At 40.3% G+C, this 19,983-nt stretch overlaps 3 protein-coding genes across 3 annotated transcripts; 1 reads left to right on the forward strand and 2 right to left on the reverse strand.

Moving 5' to 3' along the window:
- Positions 1 to 694: 694 nt before the first annotated feature.
- On the reverse strand, positions 695 to 2,681 carry LOC133710909 (serine/threonine-protein kinase BLUS1). The gene has a single exon (XM_062137050.1). The coding sequence runs from the start codon at positions 2,632 to 2,634 to the stop codon at positions 940 to 942; it is 1,695 nt and encodes a 564-aa protein (XP_061993034.1). The 5' UTR covers positions 2,635 to 2,681; the 3' UTR covers positions 695 to 939.
- A 6,537-nt stretch (positions 2,682 to 9,218) lies between these two features.
- On the forward strand, positions 9,219 to 10,279 carry LOC133711859 (uncharacterized mitochondrial protein AtMg00310-like). The gene is made up of 2 exons (XM_062137942.1): positions 9,219 to 9,783; positions 10,188 to 10,279. The coding sequence occupies exons 1-2, from the start codon at positions 9,219 to 9,221 to the stop codon at positions 10,277 to 10,279; spliced, it is 657 nt and encodes a 218-aa protein (XP_061993926.1).
- Positions 10,280 to 16,005: 5,726 nt separating this feature from the next.
- On the reverse strand, positions 16,006 to 19,760 carry LOC133712741 (cellulose synthase-like protein G2). The gene is made up of 8 exons (XM_062138841.1): positions 19,106 to 19,760; positions 18,923 to 19,018; positions 18,431 to 18,565; positions 18,114 to 18,326; positions 17,892 to 17,991; positions 17,457 to 17,620; positions 17,015 to 17,368; positions 16,006 to 16,757 (listed from the first exon to the last, which is right to left on the reverse strand). Exons 1-8 carry the CDS (start codon positions 19,709 to 19,711, stop codon positions 16,212 to 16,214), a joined length of 2,214 nt encoding a protein of 737 aa, XP_061994825.1. The 5' UTR covers positions 19,712 to 19,760; the 3' UTR covers positions 16,006 to 16,211.
- Positions 19,761 to 19,983: the final 223 nt, after the last annotated feature.

A 19,983-nucleotide genomic window follows, 5' to 3' on the forward strand; every position in this document is an offset into this window, starting at 1 on the left:
GAGGCGCTTCCGAATCAATGTCATCAATTTCCATGATTTTAGCTTTCTCTTACCCATAAAAGCGAGCCCTTCCTTTAGCTTTCTCTCTGATTCTTGAGAGTTTTAGCACCAAGAAAATCAACCTCATCAATTTTCCTTACCTAGAAGTGCTCGCTTGTATTTAGTTTCTTAGGTGAAAATAGAAGTAAACAAAAAGAAAAGGGGTCATTACTTTGTCCTGCTACACACTTGTCAGGAAAGATAAATTTTTATTTTCTTATTAATTTTGTTTTTTTTTTTTCCTTGCAACTACCCTTGCATCTTGCTTGAAGTACAAACCAAAGTAATTAAAATTGAGATAGTTTACATATGCAGTTATGCCAATGCAAAAACTCGTTAATTTTGTTTAATGTATTCCGTTTTTGAGTGTTGGTTGAAGCTCTCGGATGCAATAATGAATTGTGGAAGCGGGTTAGTGTTTAACGATCTTTTTGCTTACCAATAAGGTCCAAGACGGAGGCTAGCTTTCTCACACTTCAGTTAAGTTGAGATGCAGTACTAAATTAGGCACCATCAAATATTGCTAGCTTGTTTTCCACTACTCTTCTAAGTCAACTGATTTTCCTTTTTCACCAGTTGTGATCTGTTCACTATATCAAAAAGTAAAAACTTTTGTAATTGGCTTGACAGGATCAAAGCCTAATTCACCCAAAAGTCCACACGAAATTTTTAACATTGCATGGTTTACAAAAGCTACAACATGAATTAATGATTGATCTCACTTCTCACTTCCTCATATATGCTATACAACATGAAAATGGTTCATCACTATGACTTGAGGAGCTACAATTGTTAACACGGTATGAGGAATTGTAATCACATAATTTTGTACCAGTAATAGAGCCACATAGCAAGCAAATAATCTCTGAAAACTAATCTTGAGGCCCTAAATGATCTCAGTCAGTCAATACTACCAGCACTAGTACTTGTGTAAGCACCAGAAATCTGAATCCTCAGAAACTCCAACTCCATCTCCAACTGAAAATTCCTCTCCCTCTCATTTTCCAACTCCACTCTCATCCTCTCAATGACTTGACCCATCTGCTCCTCTCTGCTCAGCATCACCTCCCCAACTTCCTCCCCACGCAACAGACCAATCAGAGTCACCACATTGCTCCTCTGCTCATCCAAACTCCTCATAAACGCCGTCAGCCCACTCACCATGGCCTCCCTATCAACACCCCCAGCATTACTATCCACACCCCCATACCGACTCTGCACACCCACAAGTGAACTCAGATTCGACTCCATTGACTCTCCTGACTCATCTCCTCTCACCAAATGGGCCCCCTCCTCCTCCACAACACGACCTGGTGAACTCAGATACGACTCGTGCGACTCACTTGACAACCTAATGATAGTTTCGCCGCTGAACCGAACCATCTTGCCAACCGACTCGCTACTTGACTCGGTCGGAAACACTGAGTTGCCACCGGAATCGCTGCCTGACTCAGTTGGGAATACTGGGTGAAGATCAAGCCCATCCTCATTGAAATTCCACCCACTAATTCTCCGATTCCTAACCCTCGCCCTCGCCGATTCATCATCATCATCATCATCATCATCTTCATCTTCATCTTCCTCATTCTTGCTCAACACGCCACCCAAAACCCTAAACCTCTCTTCCACACTAGACAGCCCATTCAGCAGATTCTTGGCCAGAAAATCAACCCCTTTACAGTTCTTGAAAAACGAGTGCTTCAGAAGCTTCTCGGCGTTGGGCCTCTTGTTCGGGTCTTGATCCAAACACAGGCCCACCAAGTCCTTGAAGCTCTTCGAGAACTTCTTGCTCTTGTTCTTGTCCGTACCGCCGCGCGTCTCGTAATCCGAGAAGTTGAACCGCTTCGTGATCCGCAGAAGCAGCGACTTCGACGGCGGGAGATGCGACAGCGGCGGCCCGCCGTGGGCCAGCTCGAGGGCGGTGATCCCGAGAGACCAGATGTCGGCTTTGCAGCCGTAGCCGTTGTGCGAGTGCACGACTTCCGGAGCCATCCAGTACGGCGTGCCGGCGACGTCGGTGAGGCGAAACGACGACGTTTTGGAGGAGGAGTTGGAGTTGAGGTAGTTGGGCTCGTAGACCGAGGCGGAGACGCCGAAGTCGGCGAGCTTTACGGAGCCGTCGGAGTCCATGAGGATGTTGCTGGCCTTGATGTCGCGGTGGAGGTGGCCCTGGTCGTGGAGATACGACAGGGCGTTTAGGGTTTCCTTGAGGATGACGGCAATGCAGGGCTCCGACATGCCGTTTGGGAAGGAGGAGGAGATGACGGACTGGATGGAGCCGGCGGACATGAAGGGCATGACGACCCAGAGGCTGCGGTCGACGGTGAAGGAGCAGTGGGCGGAGAGGATGTTGGGGTGGGAGAGAAGCGACATCGTTTTGGTCTCGCGGCGGAAGGCGTCGAAGTCGGAGCGGGAGCGGTCGAGGTCGATGGATTTGATGGCGACCACGGCGGAGTTGACGGAGGGGCAGAGGGCTTTGTAGACGACGGCGCTGACGCCGGAGCCGATCTCGCCGAGGATTTGGTAGGCGGAGGAGTCAAGAGGGAAGTGGAGCTTTCTTGAAGTCGATGTGGGTTCTTCGTGATGAACCGCCATTTTCTTTGGGGTTTTCTTGGAGAAGAAGAGAGAGGTTGGGGTTTTATGAAGGGGAAAAGGGAGTAGGGTTTAAGCGGTAATCTTGTGAAAGGTTGAAAAGGGAAAGAGATAAAGCGGCGGTGAGTAGTGTTTAATCCTATGAAATCTTTGGGGACGATGCATGTGAGTGGCTACTCTGCTTTATAGCTTTTTTGCACGGTGATGTGGCCCGCAGTCTAACTGACACGTGTCATTTTCTCGCTCTAAAACGACTTGATTAGTGTTAAGCCTTAACAGTTAGTGTAACCAACTGGTTTAACCGTAATCTTCATTAGTGTTAATAACTGTTAAGTCATAACAGTTGGTGTAACAAACAAGCTTAATTAGCCGTAATAGAATTACTGAGAGGGCCTGATATGAGTTGGATAATGGGTAAGTTCTTCATTACAAATTCATATTCAACACCCATAAGCATAAAAACATATATATAGATACTCATCAACTTACGAAGGGAACAAGGGATGGGTTTTATTATTATTATTTATTTAACTGAAAAAACTAAAGCAGACTGAAACCGTAACCGTAACCGGACCAGTCACTTTGATATCGGTTATCCGTCTTGTCATATAAATTGCCGGAATCTAACTGAAACGGACGGAGATGGCAACATCAAAATTTGTAATTGATAATTATAATATATCTGGCATTTCGACCAAAGATGCTCCATGTACCAATGTGGGTACAATCCAAATTGATATTGGGTTTAAAGAAGGAAAGAACAAGCCCATTTGTTCCAGGGGGAGTACACTACTGTTTAAACAATGTATATCGATCATAACCTACTGTTAAGCTTACAAAAGTTTAGTTAATTAAAAGGTATGATATAACCTTGCTACTGCAAATAAAAGAACCACAAAGGAAACCATGGTCAAGATGGCCACTGAAGTCTGTGGCGCAAGAAAAAGCGTTGATGTTTGGAAATCAAATACCCCTATATAGGAACGCCTCACTTGTTCGAAGTCCCCAAAATTGTTAATTTGTTGGTAAATCTCAAACCATTTACTTCATGAAAGCATCGAGGATTTTTAGAGTAAGATATAATTGACTTCATCATCCATATTTCTCTCCTTTTTTTTTGAGTAGAATGAAGTCAGCCCTTTATTGAAATTGAAAGATTACAACGATGCGATGCCAAAAGACATAAATAAAGAAAATAAACAAAGCGAAAGAAAAAGATGCAAAAATTGCATCTGAAATACAAATAATTAAAAATACAAGAGCAGCAGCGTCGAAACACATCGCTGATTTTACACTACGGATTGCAGCCGTGTAGTGAATTGAGTATTCGGTAGTTTGACTACCCATACAACCCCGACGCACAAATTGACCAAAATCAATTTGGCGCCGGAATGAGGGCACTCTCCCACCTAAAGATCGAAGCCAGCCAAGGGAGTCAGAACATGGCCATGTTGGCAAACGATCTTTCACGAACAGATACCATAAACTTGGGTCCCAAATCCAATACCAGTAGCGAGCAGGGGCTTCAAGCCATTCCAAATGTTGAACAACACCCCAACGAACAAAGTGGGCCGGAAACCAAGCCCAATAGCTAAATTGGGTAGGAAGCCAAAACCAAAATTGAGAGCGGGTCAAAGCCCAATCGCCCGACCCGCCCGGATCCCAAATCCGGACTCTCTTGCCCCCGGTCCCAGACCCGATACTTGAGGTGCACCACCCAGTTCCATTGCCGGCAAGGCAAACCCGGCACCACCGCAGCCTTAGTAGCATTTGCACCAAGACCACTATGCCGCAACCAAAGCACAACCAGGCAGTTGAGATCCAAGCGAAGGACCTCGTTCCCAGCCTTCCAAAACCTCAGATCTAGCGCCCCCCGAAGAACGCCGCCACCGCCAATCACACCACCACCACGGTCAGCCTCACATCGACACCAACAGCCGACAGACACCAGTTCGTCCACCAGAGTAGAACCTTCAAACAAACCCGTCCACACCAACAACGGGCACAACAAATCACCAGCCCCAACAAGAGGAAACAGAGAGAAAAAAATCAGGCCAAGACCTACAGATTTATCCATGGATAGGAGAAGGTAAAGAGCTACGTCCGCTAGGGACGAAGGCTCACAAACCCTAGCAGAGCTAGGTCAGAGAAAAAAGCGAGTAGATACATAGAAATATCTGTATTTGAATTCATTCGGTTCCATATTTCTCTCCTTGTTTTTTTTTTTTTGAAAGGGGGCTGGTGCGGCTGCCCTCAAGCCTTGATTAATGAAATTGCAGAATACATGGGGGGGACGTAGAGCCTAAACCCCAACTTACAATAAGCATCAAGAGAACAACCCGAAATAATACCAGGAGTCTCCACTAAATCTATGTATTCTAACAAGCACCAACTAGCAAAGAGTGCACAATCGGCTACTCCATTTGCTTCGACAAAGCGGTGACATATTGGAAATATTACTCTATTACGAAGAAGCATCATTACAAATAGCACGGCTTTCCTACTATGTTGCCGCACGGAAACAAATCCGGCGACACTCCATTTCATCCTGCCACTAGGAGGTTGCGTCCATTTGATCAAGTCAACGGCTCGCCGCCTCGCTAGGCCAGACAAGGCACACTGAGTGTGCATACCGGGACCAACCCCACATCGCCCTGCTATAAAGTGACAGGGAATTATTGCTGGCATTATGCCAGTACTTGCTAAATATGAAAAGCAATAAAGCATAAACCAAATAAAGAAAAAACAATTTGGAACCAGAGCCCATGCCCAAGCCCAGGCCCCGGCCCAAATACACTCAGGCCCAAGCCGATGACGCAGACCATATGTGTCAGCCCGCCACCATCTCGCACGAAACGCCTCTGCCGTCCCATCATCGACGGCATACTCGCCGCACGCCGGCCGCGCCTCCTTCCCTCCATCCTCCCCATCACGCCAACAGGCCTCGCCGCTCTTCCAAACCACCCCACTTGCCGGGACTGCAGCAAACAACCCAAACCAGATCGGAGCAATCCGATCCGATCAGAGTGTAGCTGCAGCAGATCTCGCCGCCACCCACTTGTTCCTCCCAGGCGACCCCCGTCCGCGCTCCGATAGAGAATGGATCGACATCAGCGCCACCTGCTTTCCACCTAGCCACCGCCGCCGTTCCTCGACAAGGCCTCCCTGCAAGCTAGATAGCGAAGCCACCACTCCTCCTGCACTTCGACTGGGCTTACTCCAGAACCACCAACTACCGGACACTAGGTCCCATCTGGCCCGTCCGACGACGACGCCGCAAGGGCGTGCCGTCGGACCGGGCATATACTCTCGCAGGAAGACGAGTCGCGCCTCCTAGGGTTTTGAGAGAAAAAAGGGTAAGGATCAAATTGTTTTTTTCCTTGTTTATCTAATGTTGTTATGATGCTCTTATTAATTATGAGGAACTTTTTAAAAATTTTGAAACAGATAAAACAAAGTTGTAAGGGGTTATTTTATTTTATTTTATTTTATATATAATTTTTTTTAATATGTATATCATGACCTAACCAAAAACCAAAGCCGAAATACAATGGTTGGTTTTGGTTCAACCAGTTGTACACATTATTTAGATTGCGTCATCTTCTTTCAACAAAGATGTCGCGATCATGTTGTCAAAATCGGGACATACTTGTTAAGATCTGCATCGAAATATGCTCGTCAACATCTGGATTGAACCATAATTGTCACTTAAACCAATTACATGTTTTGTGGAGTTACTTGTTACCTATATACTATAAGATTTTTTCAACTTTTACTATTTTCAATTAAATTACACATTAATTACATTAATGTAGAAATAGACTAAGGTTGAAAAAAATCAAGTGAAGTATGACGTAATACCCCTAACAAGACTTTGTTATACTTGATCATGGGATTGGATTGTGCTGCAGCCACCCTAGTTTTTTGAAAAAAAAAAATAATAATGAAAGTAACTCTAATAGATATACCAAATTCCTCAAATCATGCCTCTCAACTCAGCTATTACCATTAACTTTAGCAAAGGGGAGACACAAACTTTTTCCTTTCTCTCTGACCTAGCCGCACGCTAGGGTTTACTCTCAATCTTTGGGAGATTAATCTTCCGTCCATTTCCATGGATGTCTTGAGTTGGAATTGCAGGGAAATCTACAACAAAACTACTACAAGGGCTCTAAGGGATTTGATCACACAGAATCAACATCAGATTGTCTTTCTCTGTGAAACAAAATCAGTACTTTAAGGGATTTCAAAGCGCTGCACAAGGATCTAGGGTTTGAGCACTTAAAGGAGGTCTTGAGCGTTGGTCAGGTGGGAGGGCTGGCATTATTCTGGACAGAGGATGTCAATCTGCATGTGCGTACTATCTCTGCGTATCACATCGATGCAGAAATTAGGGGTGCACCTGGTGAACCGTGGTGGAGAATAACAGGGTTCTATGGTCATGCAAGGACAAGAGACCGTGGGAAATCTTGGCAGCTTCTTCGTGATTTGGCTAATTTAGATTCTCTTCCTTGGGTGATAATCGGTGACTTTAATGACAATAGTGAGAAGTGAGGAGGGCCTTTGTGTAGTGAAAGACAAATGAGGGGTTTTCGTGATGCATTGGGATATGGTGATCTTGCTGATCTAGGGTTTAAGGGTGCAAAGATGACCTGGTGGAACTCTAAGACTCAAATACGCTTGGATAGAGCAGTTGGAACCTCTACATGGAGTGACATCTTTGGTTATTCAAGGGTGAAGCACTTGCCGCCCAATGATTCTGACCACGTTCCCATTCTACTACAAGCTAGTTCGGTACCTTTGCCCAAACGTCCTAAGCGGCACATGTTTAAATTTGAGTCCTTTTGGTTGCAGCACCAAGAGTGTGATCCTCTTGTGTTATCTAATTTGAAAACAGAAGATGGAGGTGCTCTTATGTTTGTACTAACAAGAAAGATCATTAATACGAGATGTGCCTTGGAATCTTGGCAGCATGATACCTTTAGACTGCGTCAAAATAAGATGGTGGATATTCGGAGCAGATTGGAAGTGCTTATGAATGAGTCGATGTCTGAGGCAGTTTACAATGAGAAGAAAGATTTAATGATTTCTTTACAGGATATTTTGTCGCAGGAAGAGGCATTTTGGAAGCAACGGGCCAAGCTTACTTGGTTGCAAGAGGGTGATAGAAATTCAAGTTTCTTTCACAAGAAGGCAGCTAATCAGAAGCGCAAAAATAATTTGTTGGGACTGTTTGATCATGAGGGGCAGTGGAAAAGATGATGATGAAGGTATGAAGAATATTGTGACTTCATATTTTTCGAAAATGTTTACTGCCACTGATCTTGATGTTGACGCAATTAATCTGACCTTAGCAGCAATTCAGCCCATGTGTTACTAGTGATATGAATCAAAAGCTATGTGCCCCGTATTTAGAAAAAGAGATCAAGTGTGCTTTATTTCAGATGTACCCGACGAAATCTCCTGGTCCTGATGGTATGCCTCCATTGTTTTTTCAGCATTATTGGGAGGATATTGGAAAAGATGTTATTGAGGCAGTACAAAGCTTTCTGCACACTGGTTATTTGTTAAAACAGATAAATTTTACTCACATTTGTTTGATACTGAAGGTGCAAAATCCAGAGAATATGGCAGACTTACGACCTATTGCACTTTGTAATGTTATTTACAAACTTTGTTCTAAAGTAATTGCAAACAGACTGAAGGTTTTCTTGCCATCTATTATCTCTCTTTTTCAAAGTGCATTTGTGTCTGGGAGACTGATCAAGGATAATATCCTAGTGGCTAATGAAGTAGCTCATTTTGTCCATAACAAAAGGGAAGGTCAAGTTGGGTATATTGATTTGAAGTTGGATTTGAGTAAGGCCTATGATCGTATGGAATGGGTATTTTTACGCAAGGTTTTGGAGAGATTTGGCTTTGCTTATGCATGGATAGATGTTGTTATGCAATGTGTTTGCTCTGTGAGGTACTCTTTTCTGGTTAGAGGGAATCCTAGAGGCCTGATTATTCCAACTAGGGGTTTGAGACAAGGGGATCCGTTATCACCCTATCTGTTTCTTATTGGTGCAGAAGGCTTCTCTGCATTGTCACAACAAAAGCAACGATTGGGGTTATTACCTAGTATTGCTATTTGCTCAGGAGCACCATATGTCAATCATTTGTTATTTACAGACGATAGTATGCTATATGCTCAAACTACTCCGGAAGCTTGTTTTCAGATCAAAGATGTAATACAAACATATGGAAGGGCTTCAGGTCAGGTGGTTAACTTTCATAAAAGCTTTGTTGTGTTTAGTAAGAATGTTGCAGATTGTGAGCAAGATAGAGTGGCTAATTTGTTGGGTGTTGAAGTGGTGGAGTCCTATGAGAGATATTTAGGTCTTCCTACTTACATAGGATGCAAGAAAACAGTTACCTTCCTTTATATAAATGAGCGGTTAGCTGAAAAACTGAAGCATTGGCAAGGCAAGATGTTGAGTGGTGCTGGTAAGGATATTTTGATCAGGGTGGTGGCTCAAGCTCTCCCTAATTATGCTATGAGTGTGTTTCAATTGACATAGAATTTTTGTGAAGATCTTGAGTAGATGTGTGCTAGATTTTGGTGGGGGAGTACAGATGATAAGCGTAAAATACATTGGAAGAAATGGGATGATTTGTGTCATGCCAAGGAAGAGGGTAGCATGGGTTTTCGGAGCTTATCAGAATTTAATTCTTCGATGTTGGCGAAGCAAGAGTGGCGAGTTGTCTCTAAACTGGATACTCTTGTGGTACAATGGTACAAAGCTAGATATTATCCTGATGGTTCTGTTTGGAATGCAGAAGAACATGCTACTCCTTATTCTTGGCGTAACATTTTTTCTACTCGAAATTTATTGATTGAAGGTACTCATTGGCAAATTGGGAATGGAAATAATGTTCTCGTATTGCGGGATTCTTGGATTCCTAATACTATTACTCATAAACCACAGCTGTTGGGACCGGTGCAAGATAATTTGGCCAAGGTGAGTCAGTTGATTATTCCTCCTAATTCTTGGGATGAGCATAAAATTCGTTCCACTTTTATACACTCAGATGCAGAAGCTATTCTAGAAATTCCTTTGAGTGCTAGAAGTCCGGATGATAGATTGACTTGGCATTTGGGGAAACAAGGTATGTTTACTGTCAAATCTGGGTACGGTCATGCTTTCTCTATGCATCTACTCTTTCTCCTTCTGTTGTGAGTAATCAAAGAGTGTGGAAGAACATTTGGCATGCCAAAATCCCTAGCATGGAAAATGTTAATGCTTGGAGAATTTGTCATAATATTCTGCCTACTTTAGACAGATTGACATCAAAGAATGTTATTTTTTTTTTTTTTGAAAAGAAGAATGTTATTTTAGAATCTCAGAGTTGTGTTTTTTGCAATGAGGTGGAGACAATTATTCATCTTACCAGAGATTGTGCTTTCACTAGAGAAGTGTTGTCTACTAATTATTTGCAAATTGCTGGCAGTTGTTTTGGGAGGATTCTGATCAGATGGATGCTCTTAATTGGTTTGAATTTGTGTGTTGTAGTTATCAAAAACAAACTTTGCTCAACTGTTGCATTTTATTTGGGGAATTTGGAAAGAAATTTGATAGGGTATGGGAAAACAAAATCACTTTAGCTCGTGATTTAGCTCCCATGTCTTCTGTCAGACTGAGTAACTTTAAATTTCACAATACAAAATTACATGGTTCTCAGGAAACTAAGAAAATTTTGAAGTGGCAGCGCCCTCCTGTGGGTTGGTTGAAGGTGAATTTTGATGGAGCTTTTAATCCGAGGTTTAGCAAAGCAGCGATTGGTTTCTTAGTTCGTGACTATTAAGGAAATTTTTTGGGAGTGGGGAAGGTAGTTACTCGAGTTTAGTCTGCTGAACGTGTCGAGCTCTTGGCTTGTAAGGAAGCATTTGGTTATGTGACGGAACATGGTCTAACACTACACCAAAAAATGAATCAGACGACAGTTTTTCACTGTCGTCTGATAAGGCACGTTGCTATTGTCTATCTCAATGCCGTCTGATGGGTGAATCAGACAATAGGAGGTAACTGTCGTTTGAGGAAATTTTGCACAATAGCAACGACTTACATGACTATTGTATGAACACCAGAAAAAACAACAGCGATGAGTATCTTAACTCTTGTGCAAATCAATTTCAGACAACAGATGCTAGAAGAGAGAAACTTGTGAAGAACAATCAGAAAACATTGGCTTGTAAATAAACTGTTGTCTGAATGAAGGTTGTACATCATCTGACTAGCTGTTTACTATTGATTGAATTCAAACAAGACGATAGAATAAGCGTGTAGCCATTGTATGTCATTGTTTCATAATATAACATCTTCTAATAAACTGTTGTCTAAAATCAAGTCATACAATAATAGCTTTCCTATTCTCTGTGGTCTTCCTTAACTTCAGACAACAAATTATTTTAATTTTTTGTTGTGTTATATCTAGTTGGACAATTGATTAGGTTTGAAAACTATTGTAGATGGATGGTTCACACAACAGTTGTTTGTTTCTCTTTTTGTTATGTTCATTTGTTAGACAATGGTTTGCTGTTGGTATTGAATTGTCAGCTATAGAAGATAAAAACATACATTCTGCACAATAAAAACAACACATCCACTTATTCCAGAAACGCATCCATTAATTCCAAAAACTATTTCATCCCAACACAGGAATTAACATATCCATTGTTTAGATAGTTTCATATCTGCATTTAAGTGCTACAGACTAGTCTAACAAAAAATGAAAGTACTTGTACAAAATTTGATTGAAGCTTGAGCATCTCTGATCTTCCTAAGTTTTTGGGTAGTCTTGCATCATATACTAACCGAGTTGAGGACTTGAATGAAGTCTTACTAGCATCCTTGTATCTGCAGTAAGATGAAAAATACTAGGTCAGGTGATGTATACTAAAAAGCAAAGGAAATCCCAAGCCCATTATCTCATCTACCACCAGTCTAGCATGCACTAAGAATAAAAGAATGAAGAATAGGTAGCACAAGTACTCTGAGTAAACATTATAGACTAAAGTGATTAAATGATTTGGAGAAGCAAATGAGAAAAACTTAAATAAGCAGAAATTTTGAAAGTTACATGGAATCCCTAAACTAGGAATCTAGGTATGAAAAGTCAAAAGAAGAATAAAACTAGATTTAGGTGTCTTCCTAAACTCTAGCCACGTCAAGCACAAGAACAAGCTAACATAAGACCTTCTTTCAGTCCACACAAGAAACTGAGATAGTTTAACACCCAGAAAAGCACTCAATGTTTTCAGAAAATTATGCTGCAGAAATCCTAATGCATAAACCTAACTTCGTGATGACATAAATCTTTCGTACGAACTCCAAAAAGAGTAAAACTGATTTCTTGAAGGATGGGAATGCCTACTTTTCAAGTACTGGTGCTTTCAAGAAAGATTGGACGTAGAAAACTACTAAAAGAAACCGAAAGAAAAAGACAGTATTGCTGTGTATAGAAATTCCTGCAGCAGACCTGCAACTTTGAAAAATCATAAATAATTCTAGAAAAATGTCTACTACAATTCTGAAACGATCTTTAAGATGTCTACTACAATTTGTAAGAAGATAATAATTTCAAGTTCCCAACCAAACTGTACAGTTTTCAGTAAAAGTGCAACTGGGTCAGAAACTCAGAAACACAAATTCACATTTGCAAAACCTCTTTTCTACCTTGAGTTTTTACCAATGAATCCTAAATAGAAGAGCTGGAACTTAACAAAAACAAACCAAAAGACTCAAAATCAATTGAAAGATATCACCAGTTAGACAAACATAGCAAGGACTTTGGAAAAGAAGGAACTTATGGATCTCTCTGCTCTGCTCTACCAAACCACCCACCTTCATTCCCATATCAATCGATCTCTCTCCAACTTTCAACACCACAGAACACAAACTGGAATTGAAAACAAGATTGTTGTAACTGAATCCTTCTAAAAGCAAGGTAAATTAACAATTAATGGAAGTGCTTCCTAACTGAGGAGATGTCATTTGTGACTAGAGAAACTAGAGAAGAAGTTCAATTATAAAGCACGCACCTGGAGAAACAAGAAACCCCCAAAAGCGAAGACGACGCTACAGCTCCACCTAAAGCACGCACCAGCTAGCTAAAACCAAAACACAACAAACCCAATTCTGATTTCAGCATAGTCAAAACAAGATGAACACCCAACACATAATTGAATATCCAAAACAAATAAAGGTAAACCTTCTCAATGTTCATAATCAATTCTCACTGTATTAATAACCTAACTTAGACAAAAGTGTAATCGCTATCAAACACAACAATGAATGAGAACAAAGAGAGTGGATAGTTTGAAGGAGCTGAATCATTGGACTATAAGATCGACTTAGAAGCAGCTTTAGTTTTATCTGGGCACATTTAGTTTTAGCGACTCTTACGGTAGAAGGCCTTCCTCAAGGGGTTCCCAAGTATCAGTTATGTCGGTGGATCCAATTGTAGTATACTGGTGAAGACCGACAATTCTTCTCTGGAATACAAGTAATAAGACTAACTTGTCAGCCTATTAGATCTAGTGAACATATAACCATCCAGCATAGTGATACACAATGAGACATCTAATCTTAATTAGCTCCACAATCGTCACAGTCTTGTTGATAGCTCTTCCCATAGCCTTGAAAACAATTTTGTTCGAACCCTTGTCCTGCGATACATTGAAGAAATTTATACACACTATTGAAAAGCACCACAGCATAGTAACTAGATGCTATCCATCAGAGAAGCCTATTACAACAACAACTAGCAGCATAATACACATGTATATCCACGAGTTGCCTATATATCATACAATTGCATTTTCGACTTGCATAAGCAATATATCTTACCAACCAATTGCATATATAGATAGCTAGCTAACTAAAAAACAATTATCACAAGTTCAATAACTATTCCGTGTTCCCAAACGGCATTCATCAAAACAAATTCATACATCTGACTAATATCATTACAAAATTCGCCACATATCATAGAAATCCACAAGTTTAAACACTAAAATTTCGAGTCTGCTAAAAAAAATTTAAACATACAAATCAACAGGCACCACTTTTTACTTAAAATGAGAGGCCAAAATTAGATAAGAGACCTGAAGCAGAGTCATGGCGTAAGTGATGTAGTTTCGCATCCTCCCTTGGCTCGTAATCCTAATCTCATTCTCATCAATTGGCGTCTCTGCTCTTGGCTTCTCCACTCTCTTGTACCGATCCATCTTTGTTTTCAAAACACCAAACAAAATCGAACAACATCAGAGCCATGCATCAAAATCGAACCACACAAGCAGCTAAGTAGCAGACTCAGAGACACAAACACACAGGCCGTAGAAAATTTAAACAAAACGCAGGAAAAAGAGAGAGAGAGTGATTCAGAGAAATTTACAGAGGAAAAAGGAGGGAGTGAGAGAATCTGGAGGAGGAAGAAGAAGAAGAAGAGGAGGTTGGATCTGGGAGAAACATACCGTGTTTTAGGTTGAAAAGATGGCCAGAGATCGAGGAGGGTTAAGGAACAGCGATGGCATAGCTTTAGGGGTCGTGTGCGGTGGTTCGGCGATCTCAATCAAGGGCGGGGTGGCTGGGTTTTGTTCTCCATCGCCTAGGCTATCTTTTGGTGGTGGCAATGCCAAAAGTCGACGGCCGGAAGTCGAGCTTTCCGGCGTGACAGAGAGATGGTGAGAGGAAGAAGGGGGGAGCCGGGGAGAGAGATCAGAGAGAGGGGCGTGTGCGGCCGAGAGAGGAAGAAGGAGCAAATGGGCTAGGGTTCTTTCCTTTAAATACTAGTCAATGTGAAATGTAAAATTTGGTGGAATGGAGGGAAATGAAAATTGCAAATTTGGCAAAGTGTTAACTAGCTAGCATATATACTGAATCCTAAAACTCAGACAATATCAATTCAGGTACATTGTCTGAAAGAGAGTGACACAACAGATAACTAACAAACTGTTGTGTGAATTAAAACAATCAGACAACATCTTTTTCAACCATTGTATTAATAGCAATTGCACAACAGAGAAGTAATAACTGTTGTGTGATTAAAAATAATCAGACGACATCTTTTTTCAACCATTGTGTTAATCAACCTTAAACAACCTCAATGTAATAACTGTTGTCTGAATTGATTGATTCAGACAACATAAAAAAAACAACCATTGTCTGATTTACAATTGCACAACAGTAATGTAACAACTGTCGTCTGATTTAAAAATTCAGACTACAGATTTTTTTTTGCTGTTGTCTGATTATTTCAGACGACAGTTAAAATGTTTGCTGTCGTCTGATATGTGTTGTCTGATTCATTTTTTGGTGTAGTGTAAGTCCAGTTATTTTGGAAATTGATTGTTTGGTTTTGAAGCAACAAGTAAGTCAGGAGAAGCTGCAAAATTATTCTATTCTTGGAAGGTTATACGAGGACCTCAGACAAGATTTGAAAGAGGTGAATATAGTCAGAATTATATTAATGCTAGAAGAGAGGCAAACATGCCTGCGCACAAATTGGCAGCTCATGCTGCAGATCTTGATCAAGCTTTCTTTTGGTCTAATATTCCTTCCTTCATTCAAGATGTAATAGAATCTAAGAAATGTATTCTTTAATCTGTTTATTAGTTATCAATAAAGTCTAACACCATTCAACTCAAAAAAAAAAAAAAAAAAAAGGGAGGACACAAACTAGAACAGTCTAGCAGCAATTAACTTATGAGAATCAAAAATCTATGAGGCTCTAATTGTGGATCATGCTTGTAATGTAATTAACCATCAATTAATGTAATTGTTCTAGTCTATGCTTTTGAAGTTTTGAGCAACTAACTTATGGGAATCAAGAACCTGATGAGGCTTTAATTATGGATCATGCTTCTAATGTAATCTACCATCAATTAATGTAACCGTTGTAATTTCTCCTTTGAAGTTTGATTAGCCAAAATTGAAAGTGAGCAATACACAAGAATTCCTACCCATTTCATTAATATATGTATTAGAACAGCAAAAGAAAAAAGAAGAACTTGAGGAAGAACTTGAGGGCGCATAAGGTTAATTAGCCCCCATGCATTGATTTTTTTTTATTCCGTCCCTGATTTGATGTTTAGGTTACCTCCAATATCTCATATTCCTAACCAAAAGGTGAAAAACATAACTAAATTATCTCTCCAAAGAAGAAAATAAACATCCTCCATCTCCTATCTCTATGTAAGTGGTAATTTTATGGTACGGTATAATGGTATATGAACAATATTGATATGAATGAGACTAGCTAGCTGGCATCCATACATGACTAGGAAATTCACAATTGCTTTATGCATAAAAATGGAACATGCAAGAGTACTATAGTAACTCTAATATATATATTTTTTCTTTTATTCTTGGAAATAACCTTCAGTGAACAAATAAAATGTGGCGACAAAAGTCAGACTAGTGTGACTTTGATATATTAAATGTTACCAATACATTCTCCCCCAAAAAGTTGAAGAAAGAAGTTAAATAACCTATATTATTGACTCTGAAAAAATAAGGGCAAGTTAAATAACCTTGCTACATGAAAATAATTGAACCCAAAACACAGAAAATGATTGAAGCTGTAGCAGACAATAGGGTGATTGATGGTGGAATGCGACCATTGTCTTTCCTTAATAGCATTCCTTCTATAATAGGGTAATTGACGACCACCGCATAAAATGGTATGAAGACTTGTATAAACAACTTCTCCAACTCCCCCAGAAAGATCACTCTGGCAATGCCCACAAAAAGGGAGGCCATGTTCAAGATAACCAATGATGCTAATGGAACAAGAAAAAGTGATGAGGTTTGGAAATCAAATACCCCCGCGTTGTAACGCTTGAGTTGCTCAACGTCATCAACTTTATTTGATATAGAGAAACTTGCTTCCCTCAAGCCAAATTTCTTTATAAAAGCATCAAGAGTACCATATAAGTGAGATGTAACTGCATTCATCATCCATATTCTTTGTTCGTAGACCCAATGTTGTAACGATGCGCCAGTTGTCAGGACCTCGTATAATTGTCTCGAAATAGATGACAAGAATACAAAAGAAAATATCCAAAAATACGAATTTGAAACCTGCGGAAACATTAGGAAAACAACGAACGTGTTAGAAAATTCATTTAAGGATATTTAGTCATCTACTTTCGACCCCTAAAATGCAACCACTCTAACTCCATGAGCACTGCTCGAACCCTCTTGAGTAATATCCCAACTCTTTAGTAGTGCTCGAACCCATTTGAGTGGTAAAATATCTATAGTTTATGTAAGTCTTCAAATATTATAATGCGTCTATTTTTAAAAGGTCCTCTAAATAAAAGAACATAAATATTTACCTCAGGGTACAGGGAAATGCCGTTGACTAGGCAAAGCTGAGGTATAGTTGCAAGGCACCAGAGTGAGAAGAACTGGCAAATAGGCGAAATTGCGAACAATAAATAGCACATACGTTGAAGGAAAGATATTTGAGAAAGGTCATATATAAGAGGGCAGTATTTGGAGATGGCAATATCAATCACCGCTGAACTCCATCTTGTCCCTTGGACCAAAAAGTCATTTAAATTAGTGAAGCCTCTGCCCAAGAAGTGAGGCCTTGGTGGATTGCAATACACTGAATTCCAACCCTTGCAATGCAAGCTAGCGAACGTAGTCAAAAAATCTTCCGCTACAGACGCGTATAAGAAACCAGCCTGCCATAGATTAGAGAAACCGACCGATCTGTTAATTGTACTTCTTTGATAAAAGGTTTTGTCAGCTTTCATCAGTTGTTGGACTTACCTCTTCACCCCATTTGGTGCCATCTTCATAGGTACAGGAGGCTAGTTGTTGGGTCTCAGCTAGCTGTGCCATTTTCATATTAGGATTGTAATTTCCAAGCAGGGATGTTATGAACTCATTTGATGGACCAACAGATTGTCTAAGTTCCATAAGATCCTTATGATCTACACAAAATTTTGTCAAGCAACGGAGAGTGAGTAATATAGAACACAAAACCAATTATGCACTCAAATTAAAAAGATAATCACTTGTACGATATCGGAAAAACTTCACATTGCAATATTGCATAAGTTGCACCCTTCATATAACGGAAAGTAACAACACAGTTTGGTTATTGACCAAGAAAACAATGGTGTGATTGATATTTATTGAGTGGCTTGCGGTTGTTGAACAAGGATAATGGCTGATTTGTACACAATCCATTAATATACATACCCGCCTTTAGGGATTTTCCATACAAGGATAACCTCTTGATGTAATAGCCAGTACCGCACATGGCTGGCCCTTGAAGTCCATCCAAACCTTGCCATAGCACCTAAACGTTCAACACCAACTCACTAGTCAAAGATTAAAGATATATATATGGGGTTTTGGACGATTGATAAATAATAAATGCATATGTTTGTCTGAGGTATAGTTTTGTTTTTGTATCCATACCTTAAAGATCGATCTATACTGACTGTCGTAGATGTCTTTCTTGCTGATGTTGTGGAATTTCTGAGGGAATTGAACAAATGCTAGCGTAGGTGAGAGCTTGGGATCAAGGTGGAAACACATTGCTTGCCGAGCTGAACTTGGATCATTGCAATTCGTGTCACAGTCAAGCCCTAATATGAAGGGAGAATTACTTATCACACCGGATACCCGAAGCTGCAAATTGTGTTTTGCGTTCATATCAAGCTAGGAATTTAACATAAATACGAATATGTTATATATATATATATATATAAGAGGAAAGGGAGAGATGTGCATACAAGAACATTGATAGCTCCAGCCTTGAAATGATGGGCATGAGAAGGTCTTTTCTCGCGAGAGACATAAACAAGGAGAGGCATGTTTTTTGCCTCATTTTCTTCAAATGCATGATTACTAGAACTTTCTTGTATCACCTGCATGCAATACCTCCAAATTATATCATATCATGGATTTCTGTTTTTTTTTTTTTTTGAAAGTGGAATGGATACTTTTGACATGTTATGTGGAAGGTTCAATTTTACTTTTCAATTAGCACTATTCAATATGAGTAGATGACAGTTAGTTATGAAATTCTCTGGAAGAATAGTGAAGGAAATTTGAACCATTGGAATGTTAAGTGGGTACTTAGGTAAGTGTCAGTATTAAATTTAATTGAAGTACAATATGGGAAAAATATTAATGGAACCATAATTAATGAATATTTACTGATAATTAAAGTTAATTTATGTATGGCAGAATGTTTATTTATTATTGCTTCTCTCTTATAATACCTCAATGACTGCAGAATGATCTCCACGCTTACTGCTCCCAGTGTCACCATGCCTTGCGTATTCTCTTACTCTTTCCTTAAACACCTCATATTTTTCCTGCAACCGAATTAAGCAACCCTATTACCTCTAGTATTCACTAAATTGCATGTCTGTCACAAAATTAATTCGGATCATGTTTATAACCTGAACAATTTGCCTCTCTTGTACGAAATCAGTACCCCCAAAATCACCATCTTCATTCTCATCCTCTGCTGCTGAGAAATAGGCTTTTGGAGACCTGCGCTTGATCTTATACCTCTTACAAAATGGAATCCACCGCTTTGCAAACGTCCAAGCCTCTCTCATACCATTCAGAGTCACATCAGCACCGGCATCATCTGACAAATATACGTGAAGCTTCTCGGGTGGATAGTCGAGTGCCATGGCTGATATTACAGTGTTCATCACCGCCACGGTTGGCTCCAGATCAGGATCAGCGGTGCAAATGAACACGTCGATTGCAGGAAGTTTGTCATCTTCCGGCAATCTCTCCGGGAACACAGTTCGAGAGACGGGCCTCCACCGATATGCCTGGGTTAGAAGCCATTCTAAGGAAAAGAGGAGCTCGGCCGCAAAGACAATAAGAGATGGTAAGATGGGTGTTTTGGTGTCCTGGAAGAAGAAAGAGGCTCGATAGTAAAGCAAGAATGATAAAGCGACGGAGTGTATGACTGTATACGTTCGATTGATGAAAATTGTGAGCCTGTTGACATGGCAGAGATGCATGGGGGCATTAGAAGTCTGATCCATAGCTTCTCTAACTAATTTTTGTGGTTTGAGCAGCTTGGTGTCTACCTCTCATATCCGCTCCTTATAAAGGAGCATCGTGAGTGGATATGGAAACATGTGTCAAACATTTGTCTTGAAAGTCCACAAAACAAGCCAGCGAATCAACTTTTTTATCAGGATATTTATCATTTAAAAGTAAAATATGATTGTCTTGGATATTGATCATTTAATTTACTTGATACTTTAATTTACTTGGGATAGTCGATTACGTCTCATATGATCTTCAACCTCTC

The sequence above is a fragment of the Rosa rugosa genome, chromosome 5 (genome assembly GCF_958449725.1).
Source record: "Rosa rugosa chromosome 5, drRosRugo1.1, whole genome shotgun sequence".
Taxonomy (NCBI): Eukaryota; Viridiplantae; Streptophyta; class Magnoliopsida; order Rosales; family Rosaceae; genus Rosa; species Rosa rugosa.

What these genes read in the sequence shown, in the direction of transcription:
- LOC133711859 (XM_062137942.1), top strand. Translation starts at nt 9,219, where the DNA reads ATGTGTGCTAGATTTTGGTGGGGGAGTACAGATGATAAGCGTAAAATA. An exon ending in TTGGCATTTGGGGAAACAAG is followed by an intron (nt 9,784 to 10,187) that starts GTATGTTTACTG and finishes TGTGTGTTGTAG; the next exon opens with TTATCAAAAACAAACTTTGC.
- LOC133712741 (XM_062138841.1), bottom strand. Translation starts at nt 19,711, where the DNA reads ATGGATCAGACTTCTAATGCCCCCATGCATCTCTGCCATGTCAACAGG. An exon ending in AGTATAGATCGATCTTTAAG is followed by an intron (nt 17,992 to 18,113) that starts GTATGGATACAA and finishes TTGAACGTTTAG; the next exon opens with GTGCTATGGCAAGGTTTGGA. An exon ending in GCACCAAATGGGGTGAAGAG is followed by an intron (nt 17,369 to 17,456) that starts GTAAGTCCAACA and finishes AATCTATGGCAG; the next exon opens with GCTGGTTTCTTATACGCGTC.
- LOC133710909 (XM_062137050.1), bottom strand. Translation starts at nt 2,634, where the DNA reads ATGGCGGTTCATCACGAAGAACCCACATCGACTTCAAGAAAGCTCCAC.